Raw genomic sequence first — 23353 nt, 5'->3', positions numbered from 1 at the left:
TCGCTTGTAACAATCATATCATTAACACAGACTAACAAAAGAGTAACCTTACTCTCCTTTCTCTTCACAAACAAAGTATGATCTCTATTTCTTTGATTGTAGCCATGTTATCTCATTACAAGTCTAATATGTTCAAACCATGCCTGGGGAGACTGCATGAGCCCATATAAAACTTTCTTCAGTTTGCAGTATTTTTCTGGTTCTTCATATTCTGGGGGCATACACGTATACACTTCTTCTTCAAGACCTTTGTTGAGAAAAGTATTCTTAACATCAAGTTGGTACATTTTTCACTCATTCATCACTTCTAGAGAAATGTTAACTCTAATAATCTTTATTTTGCATCAGGAGCGAAAGTCTCCAAATAGTCAATCTCATATTTCTGACTAAACCCCTTAGCAACAAGGCGAACTTTGTACCTCTCAACACTCCTATATGGTTTGTACTTAATGGTGTAGACTCACTTGGATCCAGATAGATGAACCGTTTTATGGATCTTTAAGATTTCCGATGTCATGTTTCTGCTCAAGCCTTACATTTTTTTTTTGCATTACATGAGTCCACTTGGGATCACTCTGAGCCTCAGTAACAGTTCTGTGATTCACAGCAAAAAAAAAGAGATGAAACAAAACATTTGTAGTCCTTGCACAGTCTAAATATGATACGAAGTTACCAATAGAGTATTGAGTACATGACCTGACACCTTTTCTCGAGGCAATGAGAAGCTCTTCATTTTCAGCTGTTGTCTAAATGTCTTTTTCAACTGGTTTCTCCCGAGCATGACTTGGGTCATTCAGGAAAGGAGTTGCATTGGGATTGAGGGTAGAATTCTCACCATCAGTCACTCAAAGTAGAACACCCTTCATCCTTCTCATGCTCAAGTACATCTACAATTGCTAGACTCTCCTCCCGCTTATATTCCATAAAATCTGTGAACTGAATCTCTTGATTCGAAGAATACTCTTCCATTGACAGTCGTCGCAACAAAAAAAGAGAGATATGAGGAGGTGGGGAAGAGAGTGGAAGGAGGGGGGTTAGATAAAGAGTGGAGACCGAGGGGCATGTAAGTTAACCAAGAGAAAGAGAGAGGAGGTAGGGACTGAGAGACTGCAGGGCAGCTCTCGATCCCTCGCGTCACCGAGAATGAGAGAGTGGGGAAGACTGAGGGGCCTCAGACTGCAGGCCATAGGGTGTCTCTCGATCTCGATCCCCTCCCGTCAACTACGGGAGACAGAGACTGCAGGGCATAGAGCATCTCTCGATCAACAGAAAAAAATCAAGACCCTCTTATTCGTATTCATCTTAGATAAGATCCCTGAACTTCATGAGACAGCCGGTAATGGATGGTCTATGATGTCAGAACAGAAAAAAAAATGTTGGATCTATGCTGGAGACAGTTGAGAGCAGTGGCAGAGAAGCATCCCATGGTGGGCACTAAGGGAAGCACAACTGACGAGCGGCATAGGAGCGTCAGGCGAGCAACAAAGAGCGTAGGGCAAGAGGAACGAGCGGCGACGCTGTGGCAAAGAAGCATCCCACGGTGGGCGCCAAGGGGACAACACAACTGACGCTTTGCGCGGGGATAGAGAGAGCACCGTCGGGCAACAACATTGGGAGCTAGACAGATGCAGGCACTCGAGACTACAGAGGCAGGCGACGGCAGACAGAGCTCTCAGCATCGGTGCCGTGCACCACAGGCGACAATGACCAGGGACTCCACGACAAGCAGCAGAACCTCCACCCACGGCAGCAGAAGATCTTCACTCAAATGGGGACAAGGGATTCTCCGTCCAAATGAACAGTGATGGCATGATCCCTCCACCAACACGAGCACAATAGAAAAATCAGAACCAACCATGTTGTGGAGTGGTGCCCACTAGCAACCAGACACACTCTCTTGTATTTTTATTCACACACAAAAAATTAAAATTAGGATTTACAATGACATAAATAGAGCTTAACACAAACACACATTGGACCGGGTCCAAACCAAGATCCCTACACTAAAACACGTCAACATTGTTCATCAAACATTTATTGTTAGAAATGTCTTTAAAAATACTTGAATTATGTTGATCCATTCAATTAGAGTGACTCGCTCTAATCCATGAGGAAACATGAACCAAAAGAAGACCAAGAAAACAAACTGAACGACAACAAGAAAGAGAGCAAAATAATTAACAAAATAAACTTGGGGTTTTTTGGCCCTCAAAATAATAACACACGTCATTAAATAGGGCCACCTAACAAATGGGTGTTAGATCTGAAACAGAAAATCCAAAAAGATGATTATTAAAAAGGTTCAAACACAATCGAATCTCGGATCTCAGCTTCAGCTGCACCCCGATTTCATATATCATGGTCTCTTTTATAGGGGGTTTTACTCGTTTTGGGGAATTGTAAACTGAGTATATATTCATCTGGGGCTAGTCTAAGTCGCTGCAAACAATTAGTTATCCATGAATTTAGGCTAGTCTAAGTCGCTGCAAACAATTAGTTATCCATGAATTTACCTTAAGTATGAAGAAATATTCATAGATCAGTTACAGAATTGTTTGCGCTGCCAAACATCCTTTTTAAACTACTTAATAGCGGGGGCATGCATATCGTGCTAAGACCTTGTTCATACAAATTTTTGTTGGATATAAGAGATTAATATGGTAATTTATTTGGCAAAAAATCTTCACGAACAAGAATAGAAAAATTGTGGCCAGGTTTTAACATCATTAAAACAAATAATTCCGGGTTTTGTGATTGACTACATAAAATTAACACCTAAATTTTCTAGTTTTTGTGTAGTTGACACCAATAAAAATCTGACCAGCAATTGATTGGACGCTAGCCCAACCAGCAAGACCAAATCCCTTGAAACTCAAAATGCAAGACCCAACAAATTATATTATGATTCAGCGTATTAATATTTAATTAGACGATTCTGTGCTGCAATTTGCGTGACTTAGGAATTGTTAAAGGTTTTTAAACTATTATTTTTATTTTCCTCGTTCGTTTATGTGCCAAGAAAAAATGGTCGAAGTAGGAAGCTGAAGGCTCGCGCTTGACGCCTCTTCCTTTCCCCGCACAAACAACACATTTTTAACGTTTTTGAACTGGAAGACGAAAGAAAATATTTATCGAGGTACTTATCGTCCGGTAAAATGCTAGGCTCTCTCGCCTCCCTCTCGTCCGGTAAAATATTTATCTCATGAAAATACAGCCATGAGGTTTTTAATGAATATAACGCGAAGAGAAACTGGGCTCGCGCTCCGGGCTGAGCCGAGGCTATAAATAGGTGGCCGCCTCGCCAAACGGGGGCCTCGTGCTCGTTGGATTAAGGCGCCTTTATCGGTGAGTCTCTCTTCCTCCCTTTTTATTTTTCTGTCGTTCTCAAGGAACCCTAGAGAAACCCTATCTTTTCTTTCTTTCTTTCTAAAGATTTCGCGCCTCTGCGTGTCCAGTACCTTGCGTGCACCCCAAAGAAACTGAAGCCTCCTCATTGCGTTCGCGATTCTGTCAGAGGTGGGTGTGGCCGCTGTTTCATCGGCGGGTTACGGTTTGAATTTTTTTATTTTTAGGGCAGTCATTCATTTTGCTTGTCGCCATGCATCTCTCTGTCTCTCTGAATGTAGGTTTTGATGTCCGCTATTACGTTTTTTTTCTTCCTCTTATTGATTAGGTGGTTGTGTAGGAGTCCGGTCACTTGGGCCTTTTTTGGGGGACTTAGGTTGGGTCCGAGTTGGGCGTTATGAGTAATCTTAAAAGTAATATTTGTATTCCTTCATTTGTTTTCTGTGGATTCAATAATTGATTTTTCTTGTGCGTTATTGTTTCTGGTGTTGCTTTCTTCCATGGCGTCTAGGAAACAAGATGAGCAGCCGTTCGAGTCGCACACTTTATGTAGGCAATCTGCCTGGTGACATACGTGAACGAGAGGTTGAAGATCTCTTTTACAAGGTTCGTAGAACTCGGCATTGTTTGCGTGTGTTGAAAATGGTGTGCATTTGGAATTTTTTGGTGCCACTAGTTTTTTTTTGTTTAATACTAACCGCAATGTCACTTATGGTTGATACTGGACGATATTTGTAGCGTTAGTAAATTAAAGTATCTCTTCAAATATTGTAAGTTCTGGAGTCTTCCATCATCGGACTTATGTTTCACTACCACTCTCTGTCGTCGTTCACGGGCTTGTGGGACAGTGTTGATTTGTTGTTATTGTTCTCATCATTGTTTTGAATCTTTTGATTATTTTTGTCATTTTAGTGGTTCATAGTTGTCTTCAAGTACAAGCTAAGACCATCTTGTTGATTTTCAGTATGGGCCAATTGTGGACATTGATCTGAAGATTCCTCCTAGGCCACCAGGCTACTGTTTCATTGAGGTAATGTGCCCCGACATTTATGATGAATAAATATACCAAACAAAGTCTTGCTTTTCTGTATACTGAGTTATTTGTTTCAATTCTTTTTTTCCAGTTTGAAGATTCCCGTGATGCTGAGGATGCTATCAGGGGTCGTGATGGTTACAATTTTGATGGGCACAGGTTGCGGGTGAGTGTATTCATGTTTTGTCTTTTATTGCTCTCCAGATTTTGGAAGTGTTTTCTGTTGATTATTTTCCAAATTTTGTTTCAATACGTTTTTCAAGAGTTTTATTTGGTTGCTTTTCTGTTTGTTTATATTGATTTATTTTTTTTGGCCTGTTTAGGTGGAACTTGCACATGGTGGTCGTGGGATGTCTTCATCAACTGACCGCTATAGCAGTTATAATGGGGGTGGAGGCGGACGTGGTGGTGTTTCAAGGCGCTCTGAGTATCGGGGTCTGTATTTCCTGTGCTATCAAAGCACTTTTTTCTGTTCATTGCCGTGTAGAAGCTAAATCTGGGATGAATGCGTGCATGTTCATGCTGTTTATCTTTGGGATTGTGTTATATTACGTCATGACACATCTGTCTTTTGCACCTACAGTCTTAGTTACAGGATTACCCTCATCTGCTTCATGGCAAGATCTTAAGGTGAATCTTTAATTATCTGTTCCATTTTTCTTATTTTCTATATGCTTGGCTTCCTTTTCCAAGCTGAATCAACTTTTTGCTCTTATTAGGATCATATGCGCCGAGCTGGTGATGTTTGCTTTTCGGAAGTTTTTCGTGAACGTGGTGGTAATTATTTTATCATTTCATTTTATTCTTTCATTAAGGGAAAGAAACTGCTTTTGGATGATATCGGGGTTGCAAATTGTTCTGATGGTTTTAGGAGCTTGACTTTGCTGACTGTGCTGATTTCAATTGTTTAATTGCCATGTGTGAAGTTGTTTAAAATCGAAACAATCTATTTCCCTGGTTGACTGAGAAAAAATATGAACTTAAATTTATTTTTGTTTTTTGGTGAAAGGATGATAGCTTGTTATAACATTATTGTTGTTGTGTTGTATTGTCCATGTATGTTTTCCATGTCTTTGATAGATTGGCCTTTTATCAAGTCAAATGGCTTTGTTTATTTTTCTTGTCTTGTCAGCCTTTGTTTAGATATTATATGCTGGAATATTTGAAGTTGTTGTGTGACTTGTAGGTACAAGGGGTATTGTGGACTACACTAACTATGATGACATGAAATATGCTGTGAGTGGCCAATTTACGGTTTGATATTTGTAGAGTGTGGAGTTTGGATCTGGTATAAATTGTAGTTGTATGTTTTCATGCAAGAAAGTGTTTAATTTTGTGGGTGCTATTTGTATTTTTCCAGATAAGGAAACTTGATGATTCAGAGTTCCGAAATGCATTTTCACGTGCTTATATAAGGGTATATTTGGCAATTTAAACCTGTTTCTTATTTGGCAATCTTATCTCTGTTCATTCCTTGCACATAATTACTGTCTTCATTGTTTAAGGTAAGGGAATATATATCTCGGAGTCGTAGCCGTAGTAAATCATATTCCAGAAGCAGGAGTCCAGTTGGTCGTAGCCGCAGTTACAGTCGAAGCAGGAGCAGAAGCCGGAGCTTGAGTCGCAGCAGGAGGTAGGAATTCTTTTGTTAGTTGATTGAGGTTAGGAGTTACTTTTTGTGTCTGATTAATTTCTAATTTAAATGATGTGCAAATTGGTGCACAGCAAGTCTCCCAAAGCCAAATCTCCCTCCAGATCCCGATCCAGGTCCCGGTCAAGGTCTGTCTCATCACGCTCCCGTTCTGGATCAAGGCGTCGCTCTATGTCGAGGTATCATTCATTGTCTAGTCTGTTTGAAATTTTGAATGTCCGATTGATTGTTAATTTGTTATTTCCTGTGTTACCAGTGCCTGTCCAAATTAACCTATGACAAGTTTTAACTATTAAATAACCTTGTGAATCCATGTGAAGAAGACAAAAAGGTTCATACTGTGTATTTAAGCGTTTTTTATCGAGTATCCACTGCCATTTGGTCTGATCTTTGCTACATACAATGCCATTAAGTCAAGTCCATGTTGGAACCATATGAACATAAAATGCAGATATTTCAAAATAAGGACTGCTTTGTCTGGATGAAGGATGACTTCAAAATAGTTGGCTTCCTTCTAGGAGATAATGGAAACACCATTAGACTATGAAAAGGGCCTAGCCGCTGTTGGCTTTGTTGTTATTGGAAGTGTGCTAAACTATGCACAGTGTAAATCGTTTGTTTTTCATTTCTTTCTTTTTGGGTGGAGAGACTCATTGAAAAAAATTAGATAGCAGGGCTCCGTTTGTTTATGCAGCATTTTAATGGAAAGAGAAATCACAGTAAATATTAGGTGGTAAAATATCAATGACTAAGGCATTGGAGGTCCAATATGTGTATTGATTATGTATCCCTATTCCGGTCTACATGTTAATGCCACATGAAAATTTCATCTTAAATTATGTGTTTACATTGATGGTACTGGTACCTTGTGTGTATGCAGTTTGCACAATTACTGACTATGCATTTACCCTTAAAGTACTTTCTGGAGGCCATGTTGGGGAAGTTGTGGACAAGTTAAAGTTAAATTTGTCTGCTTCTGTTGTTCTCTCGGGGAAAAGTATCTCGTAACAGGATCATTAGGAATATGTCTGGAGTTGCATAGGATCTTAGAAAGAATTTTCATTGTGGACACAGGTTTGCGATAAATAGTTTGACCTCCTTTACAATTGTTGAAGTGACATCTGAAGCTAGCAAGTCTTGGTGGAATATTAATGGAGAAAGAGAATTGTTTCATCCGAGATTTGTGCTAATATGTAGTTTCTTGGTTAAATTGTATGAAAAGGATGTTTTATGATTTGAGTACGTCTTTTGGGTGGAAGTTCAAATACAAGAGAAACAAGAAGTTGAAAAATTAAGGATAAGGTTCTGAATTAGTGCTGCATAGAAGATGTAACCTGAAGGAATAGGACAATGAGTTAAATGTTGGAATTGATGGTTTCGTACTGGGCAGCAGGAACATGAAGTTAATAGAACTTAATGGAGAATGACCTTTGAAAATATCTCAAATTTCTGCCATAGTTGGCCTATAGTGAATTGTTGATTTTGAGAACAGTGTAAATACTGCTCATTGAAGTGTTAAGAAAAATTGAAACATATTATTTAGGCAGTTTTCTTGAGTGACAAATCTACATCTGCCCATGCAAAATGTTGAGCAAAAAGTTTGATAGGGCAATGCCAGTAATATTAGCTGAACCCTCAGATGCCATTTGTTTTCTGCATCTATTGGGTTCTTGAAGATGAAGTGAATATTGCACTCACCAACTTTACAGATTTTATAATGTTGTCCCTGGGCAAGGGATGCATCGGGGTTCAAAATGGAGAACCGATGTGATGGTGAATTGCGGTGATCATCTGGGAGGTGTTGTTGCTCTTATTTTACACTCTTTTGGCTGGGTAACGTGATTCTTTGTTGTCAATCTGGACTTTTGGAGATTTTCCTAGGTAACTTTGATTATGGAAACTGTGACCAGGCATTCACAATTAGTGAAACCTTTCAAGCGTTTGCTGCTTGATCTAGTGTATAGAACTGAAAAAGGCAATTTTTTCATGTAATTGGTATTTCCATCCATGGGAATGAGGTTTTAACTGATCCTGTTGAATACTACTGTTTTAGCATAGTGTTGTCACACCTGTATGCCTCAAATTATCTGGTTGCAAATATCTGTTTGTGTCGCTGCATGACCACAGTTGTATTTATCATAGCAAACATGCAATCTTCTAGTCTAATGACATTGACAAGATTGTCTTTTGACCAAAAGTTTTTGTTTCTTTATTATGAATTTTTTATTGATTCTATAACTTGTCAACAACTTTTTTTTCTACAAACTGAATTTGATATTTTTTTACTACTACACGTTTCTTAAATGCCTACTAGTGAATCCGAAGTGCCCTCAGCCTTTCAACCTTACACATGCTCCATACAAGGGGACAAGCTTAAGCTCAGATGAAGTGAAGTTTTGAATGATCTGAAACTATGCAACAGGATACCACAAAATCTCCAAAGTATATTTCATCAAGACTATACCCAATATGTTTAAAAGGGTGTCCTTTTCTGGCTGTATCTCTTTCTCTCTCTCATCTATCCGAAACCTTCACTTTCACCAGAAAAGAAGGGGGGGGGGGTGGTGTTGAAGATCCCTCTTTTGTTTTACATGTTTTGGGGCAACACCTCATTTTCCTAGTGGAAGTGACCCCTCTTGCACGTCCCCCTGAGATATGTCAGAGAATCTTTTTCGCTAGCATATGTTAGAAGTTTTTTCTGTTTTATCCTTTTTGCCTCTTTTTGGTCTTATCTTTGTAATATTTGTTCAGTTGTCTTTCCTTTTATTTTCTTTTGTTTTTTGTTGAAGAAAAAATAATACTTTTGGGTTATACATGTATGTCCCATTTGTGGTCTTGGCTCATGTGCCTCAAGAATGCTATTTGTTTTTGACGAGTCCAATCATGGAGATGGATGAATTTTTTTTTATTTATGGGATAAAAAACATTGAAAACCAGATATATAAATCATATTTTATAAGGTTATAAAAACCAAAGTTTTGATCTTTTTTGAGCAGTAAAATACCATCTGGACAAAATTTCATAACGTTTTACAATTCAATTATATGGTTAGATTTATGAAAAATGTCATATAATTCTATGAGGCACTGAAAATAATCATATTTGAGGAGGCTTTGTATATATGGTTGAGAGTCCAATCTCTTAATTCTTTTTTGTGTCCTTGGTGGAATGGATAAATTGTCGTATATTTTGCTGCATTCAACTCGTCTTGTTTGTTTTCTGTGCTCTATGTCGTGTATTTTTTTTTATGTTTGATAAGCAATCGTGCAACATAGCTGCTCTTTGACAATATAAGATAGTTGGTACAATCGTGTAACATAGATGTTTGATAAGCAATCGTGTAACATAGATGTTTTGAATGGTTGAAGAGTTGTGGGTATTCTTTTGTTTTGATACGTTATAAAAATCCCAAAACTAGAAGCATTTGATTGAGCAGAAAACTTGAATCCATCGTCAGATCTCATTGATTCTTCAAAAGTGTGATCTCTACTGAATGAACCTAGGTTTGTAGGTTTAATAAAAAATCTAAATAAAAAACTAGAAGATAACCTATTCCTTCTGATCAGGAGAAGAGGCTTTATGTATATTTTCATTACCGTCGTCGACTCCAATTATTCCAACCCTTGTGTCATTGCTTGAATGGTTATGTTTCTTGTCTGCCAGTTCACTACTAAGTAAATGATCTAAATCACATATGGAGTTTAATTGTAATATGGCGTGTCTTCATTAAATACTTCTTTCTGTGCTCCATGTTACTTAGGTAAATTTGCTAGGTATTGCAATAAATTGCGATGCGACCTGAAAAGATCCCTTTTCATAGTAGAACCTGTTTTGCAGTCTTGGTCTCTAATGTCCACAACTTAGATTTATAATTCGTATCATGGATGACATGCTTTTATAATTTCTTCAGTCTGCATGACACTTCTCGTCATTGGTACAGCACATAAGACAATATCTGAGGCAGTTGCAACATGTCTGCAATCTGTGAAGTGCTCGTTTGTATCGAATGGTGTCTGAAAGTTAGGCCTACTAAAGCAGCAGGGTCCTTGTCATCCTTGCTTGTATAACGCAGTTTGACAGGCATTCTCTCGGTTTCAAGTGTCAGGATCCCATCTGTTTTCTACATGTCCGTGGTGTCCTTTTTCCTACTTCCAATTCTTGGTATTGGATAAGGCGTGGTGAAAATGAAATTTCAGTCATGGTGAAAATGAAATTTCAGTCATGGGCAGCATTACTGAATGTAATGCCATGTGGTATGCTACGCATATGCTCTTTCCCCTTCATGTACCGTGTCCTTAACCACATTGAAATATGTCTCTGCTGGAAGGGGGAGGATGGAGTGTGAATTTCAGCAGAGTGATTCTCTCATTTATTATCCCCTGTTTTTGAAAGTTACCTTGTTTTCTTTTTATAGATGAGGGCTTAAGCGGCGAATTGGGGATTGCTTATTAGGAACTTGGAAGGGATTGATGCAAATGCCTGCAACTCTTTTGGTTGTGGAGGTATGCTGGTCCGTAAACTGAGCAGCTTTGACAATCAGAAATCAATGTTAATGCTTTGTACCTTTTGGTATAGTGGCTTGCTCATAGGAGTCAAGGGACTGAGGAATGGATAGCATTACGGAAAGTGGAATTGGAACATGTCGACCTAATTTCATCTTGCTAATAGGAGTCAGCTTTGGATTTGCGACGTTATAGAAAGATGTTCTTCATAAGGCTTGATGATCCTGAAGATGGGAGAAGTTCCTCTCTTCCTCTCTTTTATCCCAATATCTCCCAACTGAATTCTTTCTGGTGGATCTTAATTCCGTAACTGTTCTACAGTTTAGTGATTTTACTGGATAACGTGGAATGGTAGCCAATATAGTTATTTATGTGATGGCCGTTGGTCAATGCTACTGAGGTCTTGTCTTCCTGTTTCATTGGTAACTCTGACGTGGAAGAGGCCTCAACCCTTTTGGATCAAGGTGTTAGAGGTACTTTATGGATATTGAACTCAGTTTTGTGCAACTTTTGCAGATCGCAGTCAAAATCAAGATCACCACATGCTTCTGTAAGTGGCTTTGAGATTTAAACCTTATATTTTCTTGTTTGGTTTCTTGTTCTGGAATAGTTTTCTTTGTAATGTCTTTGGCAGCCACAGCACCCTGAACGAGCAAGCAAAAGCCCAATAAAGAGCAGGAGTCCATCTCGATCCCGCTCTCCTGCTGTGAGCATCATCTTTCATTTGTTTGTTTCATGATTTTACTGCACTTTCTCACTAATATGGTCAACATCTGTTTGCAGGCAAGATCTAATCGGAGCCGATCTGTTGATTCTAGGGACCGTTAATCGTTTGCTGAGCTGGAGTGAGGTCGTGCGTATATCCTGTGGACCATATGGAGAGTTTCCGAAGTAATGGTACTTTTGATGACAGGTTACTAGCACAGATGGAATTTGAATGTTAGAGGCATTTCTGATGGACTAGTCTCTATGTATTGTTTTTTAACTTTTATAGATATTTTTGGTTTCCAATCTGAATGCGTTTGAAATCCAGAATTCGAACTTGTCTGCAATTCTGACTTTTTTAAATGACACAGTTTCTTTTGGCAGACGTTTCCGGAAATGACAGTTTCTTGGGAATGCGTCTCATAAACTTGCTTGTTTATTTGCCGTGGTATAGTTGCAGTGCAGCATCGCGGAGTTAGTTTGATGACCCATAGATACGATTTCTCGTTTTTTTTTCTTTTTATGCGCTTTGCTTTCTGTTTTCTAATCGTCTTCTCGTCGATTGGAAAATTATTTATTGAATCCTGCATGTTGTCTAGCGATAGGTTATGTGCCTCATTTATTGAAAAGCCCATGTTGTAAAAGAAGCCTCAAGAAATCCCACCGTCAGAACACTCAGTTAAGTTTACAACTCCGGTGAAAGATTGGCAAAATATGATTCATCCCCAAAATCTCGGAACCGAAGGGATTTTTTTTTTCTGCAAAATTCCAAGACCCGTTGTCCAGTCTCTTGTGATTGACAACTCTTCTTAAAAAGTGCACCCAGCCATTAAAAGCTTCAGTGCTTTCGTGTGGTCATCTGGTTTGATCTCTTGGCTCGCTTGTAATTGATTACCTTGTCGCATTCTTCACTGGACATACGTATGGGCTAGACATTGATGTACGTGAAGGGACGTTCTAACTACTGGCATCCAGGGGATGCGAACAGAGGGAAGCTGTTGCTCACGCCCACGTGAAATTTCTCAGTTGTGATGACGAGAACTCGAGTGAGTCAGAGGTTCGTGCCTGCCGACTTGGCAATCTTTAGTTGATCGCTCTGTGATGCGTTACAGAATTTTGCTTTACCAACTATCCAATGAGAAGAAAATTTGGGACTGTTGTATCGAATCTCTTAATAGCATCATGATCATAAATGAATTCTTTAGGGTGGTGGTGGTTTTTGCTTGGCTTTTTAAACCAAGTGCTCACTGGAGGACAGTGCTTCAAAAGTTTAATATGAACGATGGCGATCTGCTTTAGTTTCTTTCTGCTTAATGTTTAGTATCTAAAATCTACAAATGATTTCCGTTCCCGAACTGCAGCAACCATTTTGCTTTACTCGTTGGAACCGCTGTGGTCCGTGAAATCACAGCTCCTCACCTTTGAATGCTACATTTTCTGGAAGGCGATAGAAGCCCAGGATTAGCGGGACTACTTTGACAAATTTGTTTATGTCTTGACCTTGATTTTCATTGTTGTCGAACGACTCAAAGGTTGAAGATTTACCCGTCACTCCATTTCAACTACTCATTCAACTTTTGGTTAAAGTTTTTTGTTTTTTTTCTCTCCGTCTTTAATCGTGGCAGATGGTAAGTTCTTACCATGCTTTAAGCGGACCAACATAAAGGGAAAACTCAGAAATTTCCCACGTATCCTCCAATCCCATATCTTGAGGTTCACGTTCGTTTGAAACTTGTACTCGAGCTTTGTTTTGCGTAAGTTCATTCTCGAATCGGCCACTGCCACGCCGATCCACTTTTTCTTTAACAAATGAGTCACATCGACCTTAATTGTAATTGAAAATTTATTTAATAAACACTTTAAAATGTTTAACAATGGGGAAATGGCAGCCTTCCATATTGCCTTGGCGAAGGACTGATACCATGTGCATCTGATGTGCGACAGTGGAAAAAACTTATGGTTTCATATCTCTTTAGAAAAATGATTATTCAAATAAATCAGTTTTAGTGGTTTAGATTCTGACCGTAGGTGCCATCCCTAGTTGAATTGAGTCGAACCAAATTCACAAGTTTAAAAGACCAACTGGTGCCAGCAACTTGAATTCCCTTTTCTCTTGTCGCTATTGGGAATATGCCGATGTCACCTCTCAACCTCAAACCTGGCCAAAATCCATAAACATTATCTACATTTATTGGTTTATGGATTACGATAGATCCGAATGGATTGCCGTATTGAATCGGCAGTCCATTCAAAATTTTATGACTATTGTCCTCAATTTGTTGGCGATTCAATGAGATGTCGAAATTATCTCTTTTTTCTTATTTTCATGTTTGGGGTTATTTCAAAACATGAGTAAAAAGCGGAACACTTGTCAGTCAATTATTAAAGTTTAATAGATGAATATCATCCATGAAAATAAAATTGCCGATTGAATTTTTACCAACCCTTCAACCCTATCAGCTGCTCTACGCACCAAACTATGAAGCGATTCCAAAAGGGGCGCCTCACAACAAGCTTCCACAAATTGGGGTCTAATATTTCCCGATGCTCCGATTTTGCCCTTAGCCGATCCGATTCCATGGCTGCCGAGAGGCGACGCGTGGCCCCCTCTCTATCTCATATTTTTAGGTGAACACTTTTCTGGAAGTTCCATTTTTTTCTGCAGTAATTCGCACAGTCCCTATAACTTTCTGGTACTTCTCAGGATACGGCTTATGCATATTGCATAGTTTTTTGTTTTCAGGCAAATACTCATTGGGCGCAGGTAATTGATATCGTCCAATTTAATCTCCCATCTCATAGGGGAGATTATATTTCTGTAATAAGAAAATGGAAAATGAAAAACTGCAAGAAAAGGAAGCTGCTTAGTTCTTCTGTAGTGCATCCTTTTTTGTTCTATGCTAATTAATTAACTCTTGCTGGATAGAGTTCTTGGGGAGATGAGATTAGTGCGAATCTCTTGCTCTGCCTTAATCGGAGTATTATGATCAAATATTTAAGCTCCAAGAGGTTAAGGTGTAAGATGCTCAGCGAATTCAAGCTGTAATTGTGAGTAGTATAGGTTGATAGAAGCCCAAGTTTCTTTGGCTTAAGAGCGCAATTGCACCCACAATCGACTAGAACATGGCGCCTTTTCCGGTGCTCAATGTTGAACAATCCCACGGGAACCACGTTTTCTGTTAATAACATACTCTAATGGATCTCACCTTAATGGCTGCCTCTCTTATCTGCTTTCATGAATACTTTGAGAAAAATGAGAAGTCCGATATCTCAAATAATCGAGAAGCATGGTGGTTATCTGAAAATTTGCCTGTTTTTTTCTCTTCCAAAATTTTTGCCTCCACTAATATTCAAGGCGTCTTTTCCATATATGTGAGAGTCGCTGCTGGTGAATTTCTCCACTTGCTATTCGGTGTTCTGCGGCCAAAATTGTGGAAGGATCGGCGGAAGGAGTCCGTGAGGAGCTCATCCCACATTCTAGTTTGTTCTTGATCATCTCGTCGGATGCCAAGTTTCAGAATCTGCGAGTTGTAAGATCAGGTGGGAACCGGGTGGCAAAAGGGAAGATAGTAGATTGATTTCGAGAAGTTATGCGATTTTCTGAAGCACCCGTTTGATCGGACCTCCTGTTTTTGGTACATCCGTGTCTCAACTCTCAAACCTCAAATTTTTATCTCTGGTGCCTAGAAAACTGGTAGAATAGTGCGTTATTGCCGCGAGAATCATGCATTGCCAGTGTTCGTGTTCATATCTCCTCCTCTCAAAGTCTTAGTTCTCAAACTCCACTCGAAATCCCAGGACACCTTCCGAGAAGATGGTTCTAACGTCGTTTTGAGCCATTATCACTTTTACCCAAAAAGCATAGAAGTGACAATTCCTAGGATTTTGACTGGAGTTTCTCTTCCAGAATCTTGAATTCCTGACTCGAAGGCGAAAATTGGAAGCTGGACGAGGCAAGGCGAGAAGGAAACGCGAAAATGGCAGCGGACGGGAGAAATAATGAGCCGGCGACCGCCACCACACTCTGGAACCTCTCGGACGATGTCCTCCTGAACATCTTCTTCAAATTAGATGACGACCCACGACACTGGTCTCGCCTTGCCTGCGTCTGCGTCCGATTTAATGCCATCATCGAGTCCGTCTGCTGCAAGACCAAGTGCTCTTCCACCATTCCTTCCGTCGTCTCTGATCTCCTCCACAGCTCCAGCTCTGATTTGGTCACCCTTTTTGCCTCCCCTTTTCCTTGTTCGGACGCTGGACGGCCGGCGAACCCTAAGGTGGACGCCGAACCGCCGGGCGGATGGTTTTCCCTTCATAAGGTTAACGTCTGTTGTCCCGGTCTCCTCCATGCCGGCGTTCTCTTTGACACCTACGACTACGGACTGGAGAGGGCCATCGGGCCAGACCACGATTATGCCGTAACTCAGAGGAACTCCTCTATGTCGACGTCGTCTGCCGTCGGCGAAGGATCGAGCGTATGCCCCATTTCTTCTTTGGACAGTTGTACCACTTGGTCCTTGTTTGATGATCTCTTCTTCGATACTGTGTATGACGAATCCGAATGCAACATGTTAGAAGACGAGTTTGCTCTAAATGACTGCAAGCGCGGCGTAGTTGAACTGAGAAAAGGGTCCGCAGTGCAGGAAAAAATGGTGGCTGTCGATAATTTGGAGACGATTGGCTATAACGTGAAGCGGAGGAAGAAGTTTCGATCTACAGACGCGCATTTGGCGAGTGGAATATGGAATCTAAGCAGAGAGCAGGGGAATAAGCTGTTGGCTAGCAGGTTCAGGGGCGATTGCCTCTACATCTGCGACTGGCCAGGCTGCGAGCACGTCGAAGAGGAGAGGAATTACAAGCTTTTCAGGGGAGTCTTCAAGAATTTCAAGAGGTCGAGAGTGTGGAGAAGTATTAGGGACTCCAAGGCGAAGAAGATTGGCTTGAACTGTGCCTTCTGTTCCTGTGAAGGCACTTGGGATCTGCTTTCCTGCTTCTGCTTGAGGAGACTGTGGGAGTATCACGAAGATGGGGAGCCGGTTGTTCGGGCCTATGTATGCGAGAATGGCCATGTTTCTGGCGCTTGGATAGAAAAGGCCATGTGCACCTAGAAATCGAATGGCTCACTAGTTCATATTGGTGAAGCTGGATGGAGCTTATCGTCCAGTGTTTGAATGAGATGTGATGTGTTTCATCAGATTCAGTTGTTTCCATGATTTGTCTCAAGAGACAAATGCAGTTCTCTGCAAACAGAACATTTGCATCCCCTTTTCATTCCCTTACTGATAGATATGTGTTGGTCTACGCATTGCTTACTCGCATCTGCTGTCTTCCTGGTGGTGATCCGGCGACCAACAATTTTTTTTTTTAATGGCGACTTATTTACATTTTCTATTCAGGTACTTATATTTGCTTTTGTAATAAAAAAAAAGTTTGCAGTAATATTACATTATTACTTTCTTCAATCTGATATCTGCACTTCCATTGTAAACATGACTGTGCTTGGGTAGGCACTGTTTTTGTTGTTTCTCTTCTTGCTCTCCTCCTTTCTTCTTGTAGCTTTGATAATGCTATTATGTGCTCCCACATACAATGAACCCCAATCTGAACATCTCACTCTTGAGAATACCTTTTAGCAAAATAGCCACAAGAACGTGAATTTATGCAGTAAAGCCTTGGAATCGACGTTAAAATGATGTTTTTTCAACTGAATCTCCAGGTTAAAATATTTTTCTGATCTCTGTTAGCCTGTCTGGTTCCTGTGCTGTACTACTCTCACATCGGCAATTCGGCATCATCCTTGATTTCTTCTGTTCTTTCTTCTGCTGTAATACCACGCACAGTTGGCCTGTCAATTCGAATGTCCGGCGCATTCAATGAGTCCATTTATATAATTTATCCTTTGCTGCATTTCCTGTCTTCGGCAGACTTTTGTTAGTGCTGTACTTTTTTCTAATGAGAAGTAAGAATTTGGTAGGAGGAATTGATGTGAAAATACGTACTTCTCACATCTTTTCTTACATGTTTGGAGACTATTGTTTCGGATTTCTTCCATAAAAAGGGGCCCCAATGAATTTTTTTTAAAAAGAAAAATTGTGAAGTCCAGTCCCCTTGAAATGTTGGTGTGACCTTCAAAAGTAAAACTTATACCTAACTTGTAACCATTGACAAAACTCTTTTTCACTTCAAGTGTGTTTTTTTAAAATTATTGTTGGATGATCAAAAGAGTTCCACTGCACACAGTAAAGAGTCTAAGCTTCCATCCAACCTTTGTTACTTTTATTTTGCAACATAAGAGTGAGGCTGAGTGATTCACAGTGCAAAACCATAATGCTGATACTCTCGCCTCCAGGGAATACACACAGTTTCCTTGGTGTAGAGATTTTACACTCCTGGAGAGTCGAACTAGCAACTGACCGTTTACCAGCCACTGGTTCGGTCAGTTGGGTTAAATTCAATTGTGGAAACTATTTTTCTTCCAACCATAAATGCAAATGCCCTCTAAAATAAGTAGGAGGCAGTGCTTTGTTGACTACTTAACCATGGTAACCTGTTACCTGTGGTTAAAGTGACAAAGTGGATGTGCTTGTTTCAACAGTGTAACTCCCAGGATAGATTTACCTTGAAAGGGTAATCACTTCTTTTTATCTTTTTCAATTCATTTCTTTGCTTTTGCTTTTGTTGGGTAGTATTTGCAACTATGTCAGCATCATCACTTTCTAACTGCTCATGTTGAATCGGTTATTCATATTTTTTAATTAAATAGTTAAGTATTCAAAACGGAAAAATTAGATTTAAAAAAAATAAAATTTCAAGAATAGTCTTTCAGCATGTCTTGTTCTGGTGCGGGGACTTATACAATGGATATTGATCTATATATACGAACAATAATAACATTTTTCCATATCAAATTGAATTTGAATTAAACTGGGGTTGCCCGTCCCAAAAATCTTAAAGGGGTGTGTTGGGTGGTAGGAACACTAGCTTAGTGTTCTATGAATCTATTATAAAGATGGAAACAATGTGCTGGTATTCTTGTTCCTGTTGCCAAACATGAACATGAACATGCCCTAATATCTGAGACAGATGGTGGTGTTTTGTTGCTAAACACTCCCTTAAGTGTTGTTTAGTAATAAAAACGTCATGTAAGTGTTTTATGAATTTACCTAGATCTTGAAGGCATATTCATAAAACACAATGTTCCAGTGTTTTACAATTAATTTTTTATAATTTCTAACATAGATTTACAAAACACTCACATGGTATTCCGATAGTATGTACGTAAAGGACAAAAATATTGTGGTGGTGCTATTTAGCTTTCATGCTTGCGTTTGCATGCGCACACGAGATTGTGCGTATAGGTTGGGTGGTGCAATTAGTCACATTAATTGCATAGTAAATGCATAATGGGAAGCCATTAGTAAATTTGCTGATTAATTATTTGTGTTCTATTAATTGGGGTTATCTTCTAGAACGAGTAAAAGAATATCGTACGTGGAAAGGGCATTTAATTGCCTGAGGTCTTATATCTGAGGGTTTGATCTTACATGAGACCTTATCTATAACTGTTCAAAGTGTAGGATTGACAATGATAGATTTAAGTCCCCGACTATTTCTTAAACCTTTGAGATCTGTGGATTAAAACTGTGAAGATTACAAATACATGAAACTCACTCATCCTTTAAAACTAGGATCGTATAAGATCCTCGTTAGAATTCAAGGATTTGACATCCTATGCAGTCAAACGTTCGTTCCAACATCTCCCATCTCTAGGAAGTTCGGTATCCCTGCACAAAGTTCTAGGAATCAATCAAAATAAGAAGTTTCGAATGATCTTAACAAACAGGATGCTGAAATCATCATTTTGCTTATCATCGCTTCAGCATATTATATTTTCTATTCCTTAGAACACTTGTTCATCTCACATTATTCCGACGCATCACTTCTTGAACAGTTCCGCGGTACTGCTTCTTATTCTTTTCTTGCTTTCGATCCATCTGATATTATCGATCTTTGAAATGACTTGCTCCTCGATTCCCATTCTCGCTGCAATACTGCTTTCTGTTTTCAATTCTCAACCTGTATGTAAGAACTTGCGTATAGATCAGCTCGTATTGTTGGTAGAATTCTAATGCAAAGCGGCAAGAAAACATTATGGGGAGGTCCAAACCGACGCAGACCGGACAGAGATCATGGCGGATGGGGCCGATGAGGGTCATGAATTCTGGTTTTGCATGTGTCCAAAAGAGAACCACACCTGGAAGGCCGGAACTGGTGGTATCTCTTCTTGGGGAGAAAGAAGATATTTTCATCCCGAGGAGAATTGAGATATTTTCTTCCCTTGCAAGTCACAGTCAATAATGAACTTCTGATCTGAGAGAACTGTTCATGGCGGTATTGGAATGAAGAAAAGACGATGAACCTGTTTAATCAGTGGACAATTAGACATACCAATGTGCTCGGTGTTCTCATGATGTCACCTGTTTTTGCATGACCGTGAAAAATGCCGTCGCGTCTGGTTTCTGTCGGCCTTGATCGTGACTGCATCGACGTCCCCCGTTTCCATTTCGAAAACTTTCGTTTTCTTTGGATTGAATTTTAATGCTTGCCACGGCAGCTGCTGCTTTCACTTGTTCCCAAAAGAATTGCTACTTTGACGGTCTTTGTGAAACAAACGCGAACTAATAAGGAGAATATTGTGTTCGTCAAATACGTCTTCTAAAATATATAGTTCAAGACTACCATGTTCTTGTTTTAGAAAATATGTATAGTTTCATTATAAATATTATTTTGACTTAACAATCAAACACTACCTGTAATCACGTCATGCTTTCTGAAACATGGATTCCAAAAATCAATGTTCTCATCGAAGACTTCATTTGAATCTAAATTTATTATAAGCCGTGTTTGCAAAAGAAGAAATGCATTTCAAATTTGCTTCTGCATGATCGAACCCAAACAATTCCCTACTCCTCGCTCTCTCTCCCTCTCTCTGTCTGAAAGAGTAATACACGTTACTTTTGTTGGCTTAATGCAGATGATTATTTACGAACTAATACTATTTTTACGGAACTATGATTATTTAGGAAGCACGGGGAAGAAAGAAATAATAAGAACTCGAGAGAAAAGAAAAAAACCCAGCCAGCATAACCAGTCCTTTTTCGTGAATCACCCGAAACAAAAGAGTGGTATATATGCCTACATGTCGATTGGCGTCTCCTTAGAAGAGTTTTCTTCCGACAACTCTACTTTCGAGCCAAATAATCAAAACACGCACACGGAGCCTGTTTTGTGTAATTCTTTCAAAAGAAAGGTATTTAATTAAACGCACAAAAAAAATAGTAATAAGAATATTGATAAAATAAAAAATAAAAATAAAAATAATAATTGCTGTGGCAGTGTCGGCTTCGTCCGACTTGTGTACCGTTGAATAATGGAAATGGCACGTGAAGTAGTGCGTAAGGCTCTGCCAATCACTTGTGTGGTGAACAAAGCCTCCACGGTTCGTCCACTGAAGAGGTCCACATGAACACGGCAAATTTCTGTGGCCCCCTGCCGACTTTTTTCTCTTGTGGTCATAAATCTTCTCTGCCGGATTTTGGATTCATGCCGGATATGCTATATCTGTTTTTTGTTTTTAGATTCTCACATGTTTATATTCGAATTCGGATTCAATACATAAGTTATATTTAAATTCTTCAAATTTGAGATGTGATTTCACAATCTGAATCCGTTGTTTACATTCACATCCGAATCGAAATCAGAGTTTGGAATAACATTTGTTTAAAACTAAATCTCATAGGATATTTATATATGCATCCACCATCGAATGTCATTTCTTAAAATCCAAATCTGATTTAGATATTCAATCCGAATCGAATATATTGACATCCCAGTTCCACATTCACCTATATCAGCAAGCAAACGGTGATCACCGTCCAAATTTTATGAACAAAGATCATACCAAATTTATTAAAAAGTTGTTTCATTTGGGGAGATTATTGTTTTAACTATCTGTACTGTGGTTGAATGTTTACTTTTTCTTTGAATCTTCATTAGTACCGTGCACTTATAAGTGAAGATATAGCCATCCCCAAGATTTTGGAAATTAAAAGTTCACCAGTTTTTTTTTTCAAAAATGTTTAATTTGGCATCTGTAAAATTTTTAAAAATCTTAGAAGTTTTTTGGAAAAACCTTTTGGCTCTAAAAAACACAAAAAAAAAAAAGTCCTGACGGATCAGCTAGCTCGCCAGATCATCCATGGCTCATATTGCTTACTTTGAAGATCGAATTCTCAAGGCTCACTTGGGAGCCGTGCGTGTCTTCTGATGCAAATATAATTTACGGAGTTGCAAGCTCCACTACTTATTATTTTTATTTATCAAATTAATTGGGAACCAAATATGCAGCTAGGCGACCCAAATGAGGAGGGACTGACCTGATCTTGAATTCTTACCAAGTCCATGCATCTACGAAATATAATTGTAACATTGAAAGGAATTTGACGAAATCATAATGTACATTCCACGATCCATTGCCCATAACACCATGTCCCCAAATAATGCATGAGTTTCTGACAACAGCTACACATGGATTTGAGATTTCTTTTTCATTTTTATGTGTATGTACTAGAAGGTCACCAGTTGGACTTGGGGGATAACTTTTTCCCATGCAAACACTATTTTGAGTTTGCACTTGATTAGAAATCATTCAAACAGTGTGGGTTTCCCCCCCTCTCTCTCTCTCTCTCTCTCTCTTTTTTAATACATGCACCGCCTAAAGCGTATTAGAATTGATTAAACATCATTTCAAATAGTGATTTTTCTTAATGCGGACTTCTCCGTGATTTCTATTTACTATTATTAGGAGGAACGCAGGGTTTGGATTTCTTTGTCGTAGAGCATTCTGGTCATTTGTGAAACGAGCACACCAGAGAACATAACCAGCTTCACTTGAGTTGTAACCTAGGTCACGTAGACACACCGACACATGCATAAAAATTTTAAAAAATGTGGGTAAATGGATGCAACAGTATATATATATATATATATTACATATATATGTGTATGTGTGTGTGTGTGCATGCACGCAAAATAGATACAATTAAAAACATAATATGTCAGAGAACAATAGCTCTTCAAAACAGAATGAAAATTGAATTAGAAAAATAATTAAATCAAGTAAAAATAAGTAGTTTTGATCAGTTTTGATCTAAAAAGTATGCAAGTGTGTCTAAGTATCCACTTTAGATACATGTACAATGACATGAGTATGATGACCTTATTGAAGTGCCCATGCAACATAGGTGATAACATAAAATTTTATGTTTCTCATAGTTTCCTTTACAAGTCAAATAATGCTTTTAATGTTGTGTATATGCAAAAAAAAAAAAGGGCACTTCTTCTCTTGTTTCTTTAATCAACTTAACCGATTTTCTTAAACTGCAAGCAAACTTGACATCGATATTTGCATCAATGATATTAGAAAAATGTGAAGGTTACTTTGAGATTGCATATCAATGACGACCACTTGAGTGAAAAATTCTCGCTTATATCCAACCCATCGATGTGTACTATGGACATTTCAAGTCTTCTTGTTTAAGGCCATATTTGACAACATTGAGGGTTAATTCTTGCAAAATTATGACATGTTATTTTGAAAACACATGGTGGTTGGAGTTTACTGATTATTTTGGGACTTAAGTGGAGAGTGTGACACCTATCAACTAGAGTGCAACACATTCACCATTTGAAGTTCAGAGAAGTAGCAAACTAAAGACCAGACTTTTACTAGCCCACCAACCTGACCAACTACTCTGCAGCTTTTGGGGTAGTGGTTGAGATCTCTAAATGCTGTTTGTCGAAATGCGAAAATAATGAAAAAGGTTAAGTGGCAGTTCCTAGACAAGATTTGTCGTGACAAAGTCTTTTAAATGATGTTTGATAGCCCCATCTCAGATTCCAAGCGAAAGACATCTATTGTTTAAACAAATAGTAGACTTTAGATATTTTGTTTTTCTAAACTGTTTTATATTTAAGAAAACCATAGATCTGAGATTGAGGTGATCGAACATGGCCTTAGGTGGAAGGAGGTTAAGATTTTAATACTTTAAGCATGTC

General features: G+C 38.9%; 2 protein-coding genes across 6 annotated transcripts; both read left to right on the top strand.

Moving 5' to 3' along the window:
• The first annotated feature begins 3292 nt into the window (after nt 1–3292).
• LOC116262188 (serine/arginine-rich splicing factor SR30-like) lies at nt 3293–11619 on the top strand. Of its 5 annotated transcripts, none has more exons than XM_031641324.2 (15): nt 3293–3345; nt 3456–3516; nt 3857–3951; nt 4310–4375; nt 4470–4544; nt 4702–4813; nt 4962–5008; nt 5098–5155; nt 5565–5614; nt 5739–5795; nt 5884–6011; nt 6104–6208; nt 11048–11081; nt 11166–11237; nt 11315–11619. In XM_031641324.2, the coding sequence occupies exons 3-15, from the start codon at nt 3865–3867 to the stop codon at nt 11357–11359; spliced, it is 936 nt and encodes a 311-aa protein (XP_031497184.1). In that variant the 5' UTR covers nt 3293–3345; nt 3456–3516; nt 3857–3864; the 3' UTR covers nt 11360–11619. The 5 variants fall into 5 exon arrangements, 3 of the variants coding, with proteins under 3 accessions (XP_031497184.1, XP_031497185.1, XP_031497183.1); XR_004174430.2 differs by lacking the exons at nt 3293–3345; nt 3456–3516 and adding exons at nt 3713–3758; nt 10444–10531 and having other exon boundaries at nt 10605–11081; nt 11315–11357; XM_031641325.2 differs by lacking the exon at nt 3456–3516 and having other exon boundaries at nt 3311–3345.
• Nucleotides 11620–14600: 2981 nt separating this feature from the next.
• Nucleotides 14601–16698, top strand: LOC116263303 (phytochrome A-associated F-box protein-like). The gene is made up of 2 exons (XM_031642990.2): nt 14601–14871; nt 15144–16698. The coding sequence occupies exon 2, from the start codon at nt 15214–15216 to the stop codon at nt 16342–16344; it is 1131 nt and encodes a 376-aa protein (XP_031498850.1). The 5' UTR covers nt 14601–14871; nt 15144–15213; the 3' UTR covers nt 16345–16698.
• Nucleotides 16699–23353: the final 6655 nt, after the last annotated feature.

The sequence above is a fragment of the Nymphaea colorata genome, chromosome 10 (genome assembly GCF_008831285.2).
Source record: "Nymphaea colorata isolate Beijing-Zhang1983 chromosome 10, ASM883128v2, whole genome shotgun sequence".
Classification (NCBI taxonomy): Eukaryota; Viridiplantae; Streptophyta; class Magnoliopsida; order Nymphaeales; family Nymphaeaceae; genus Nymphaea; species Nymphaea colorata.
Note: the sequence above shows the minus strand (reverse complement) of the source record. Positions and strands in the feature narration are given on the sequence as shown.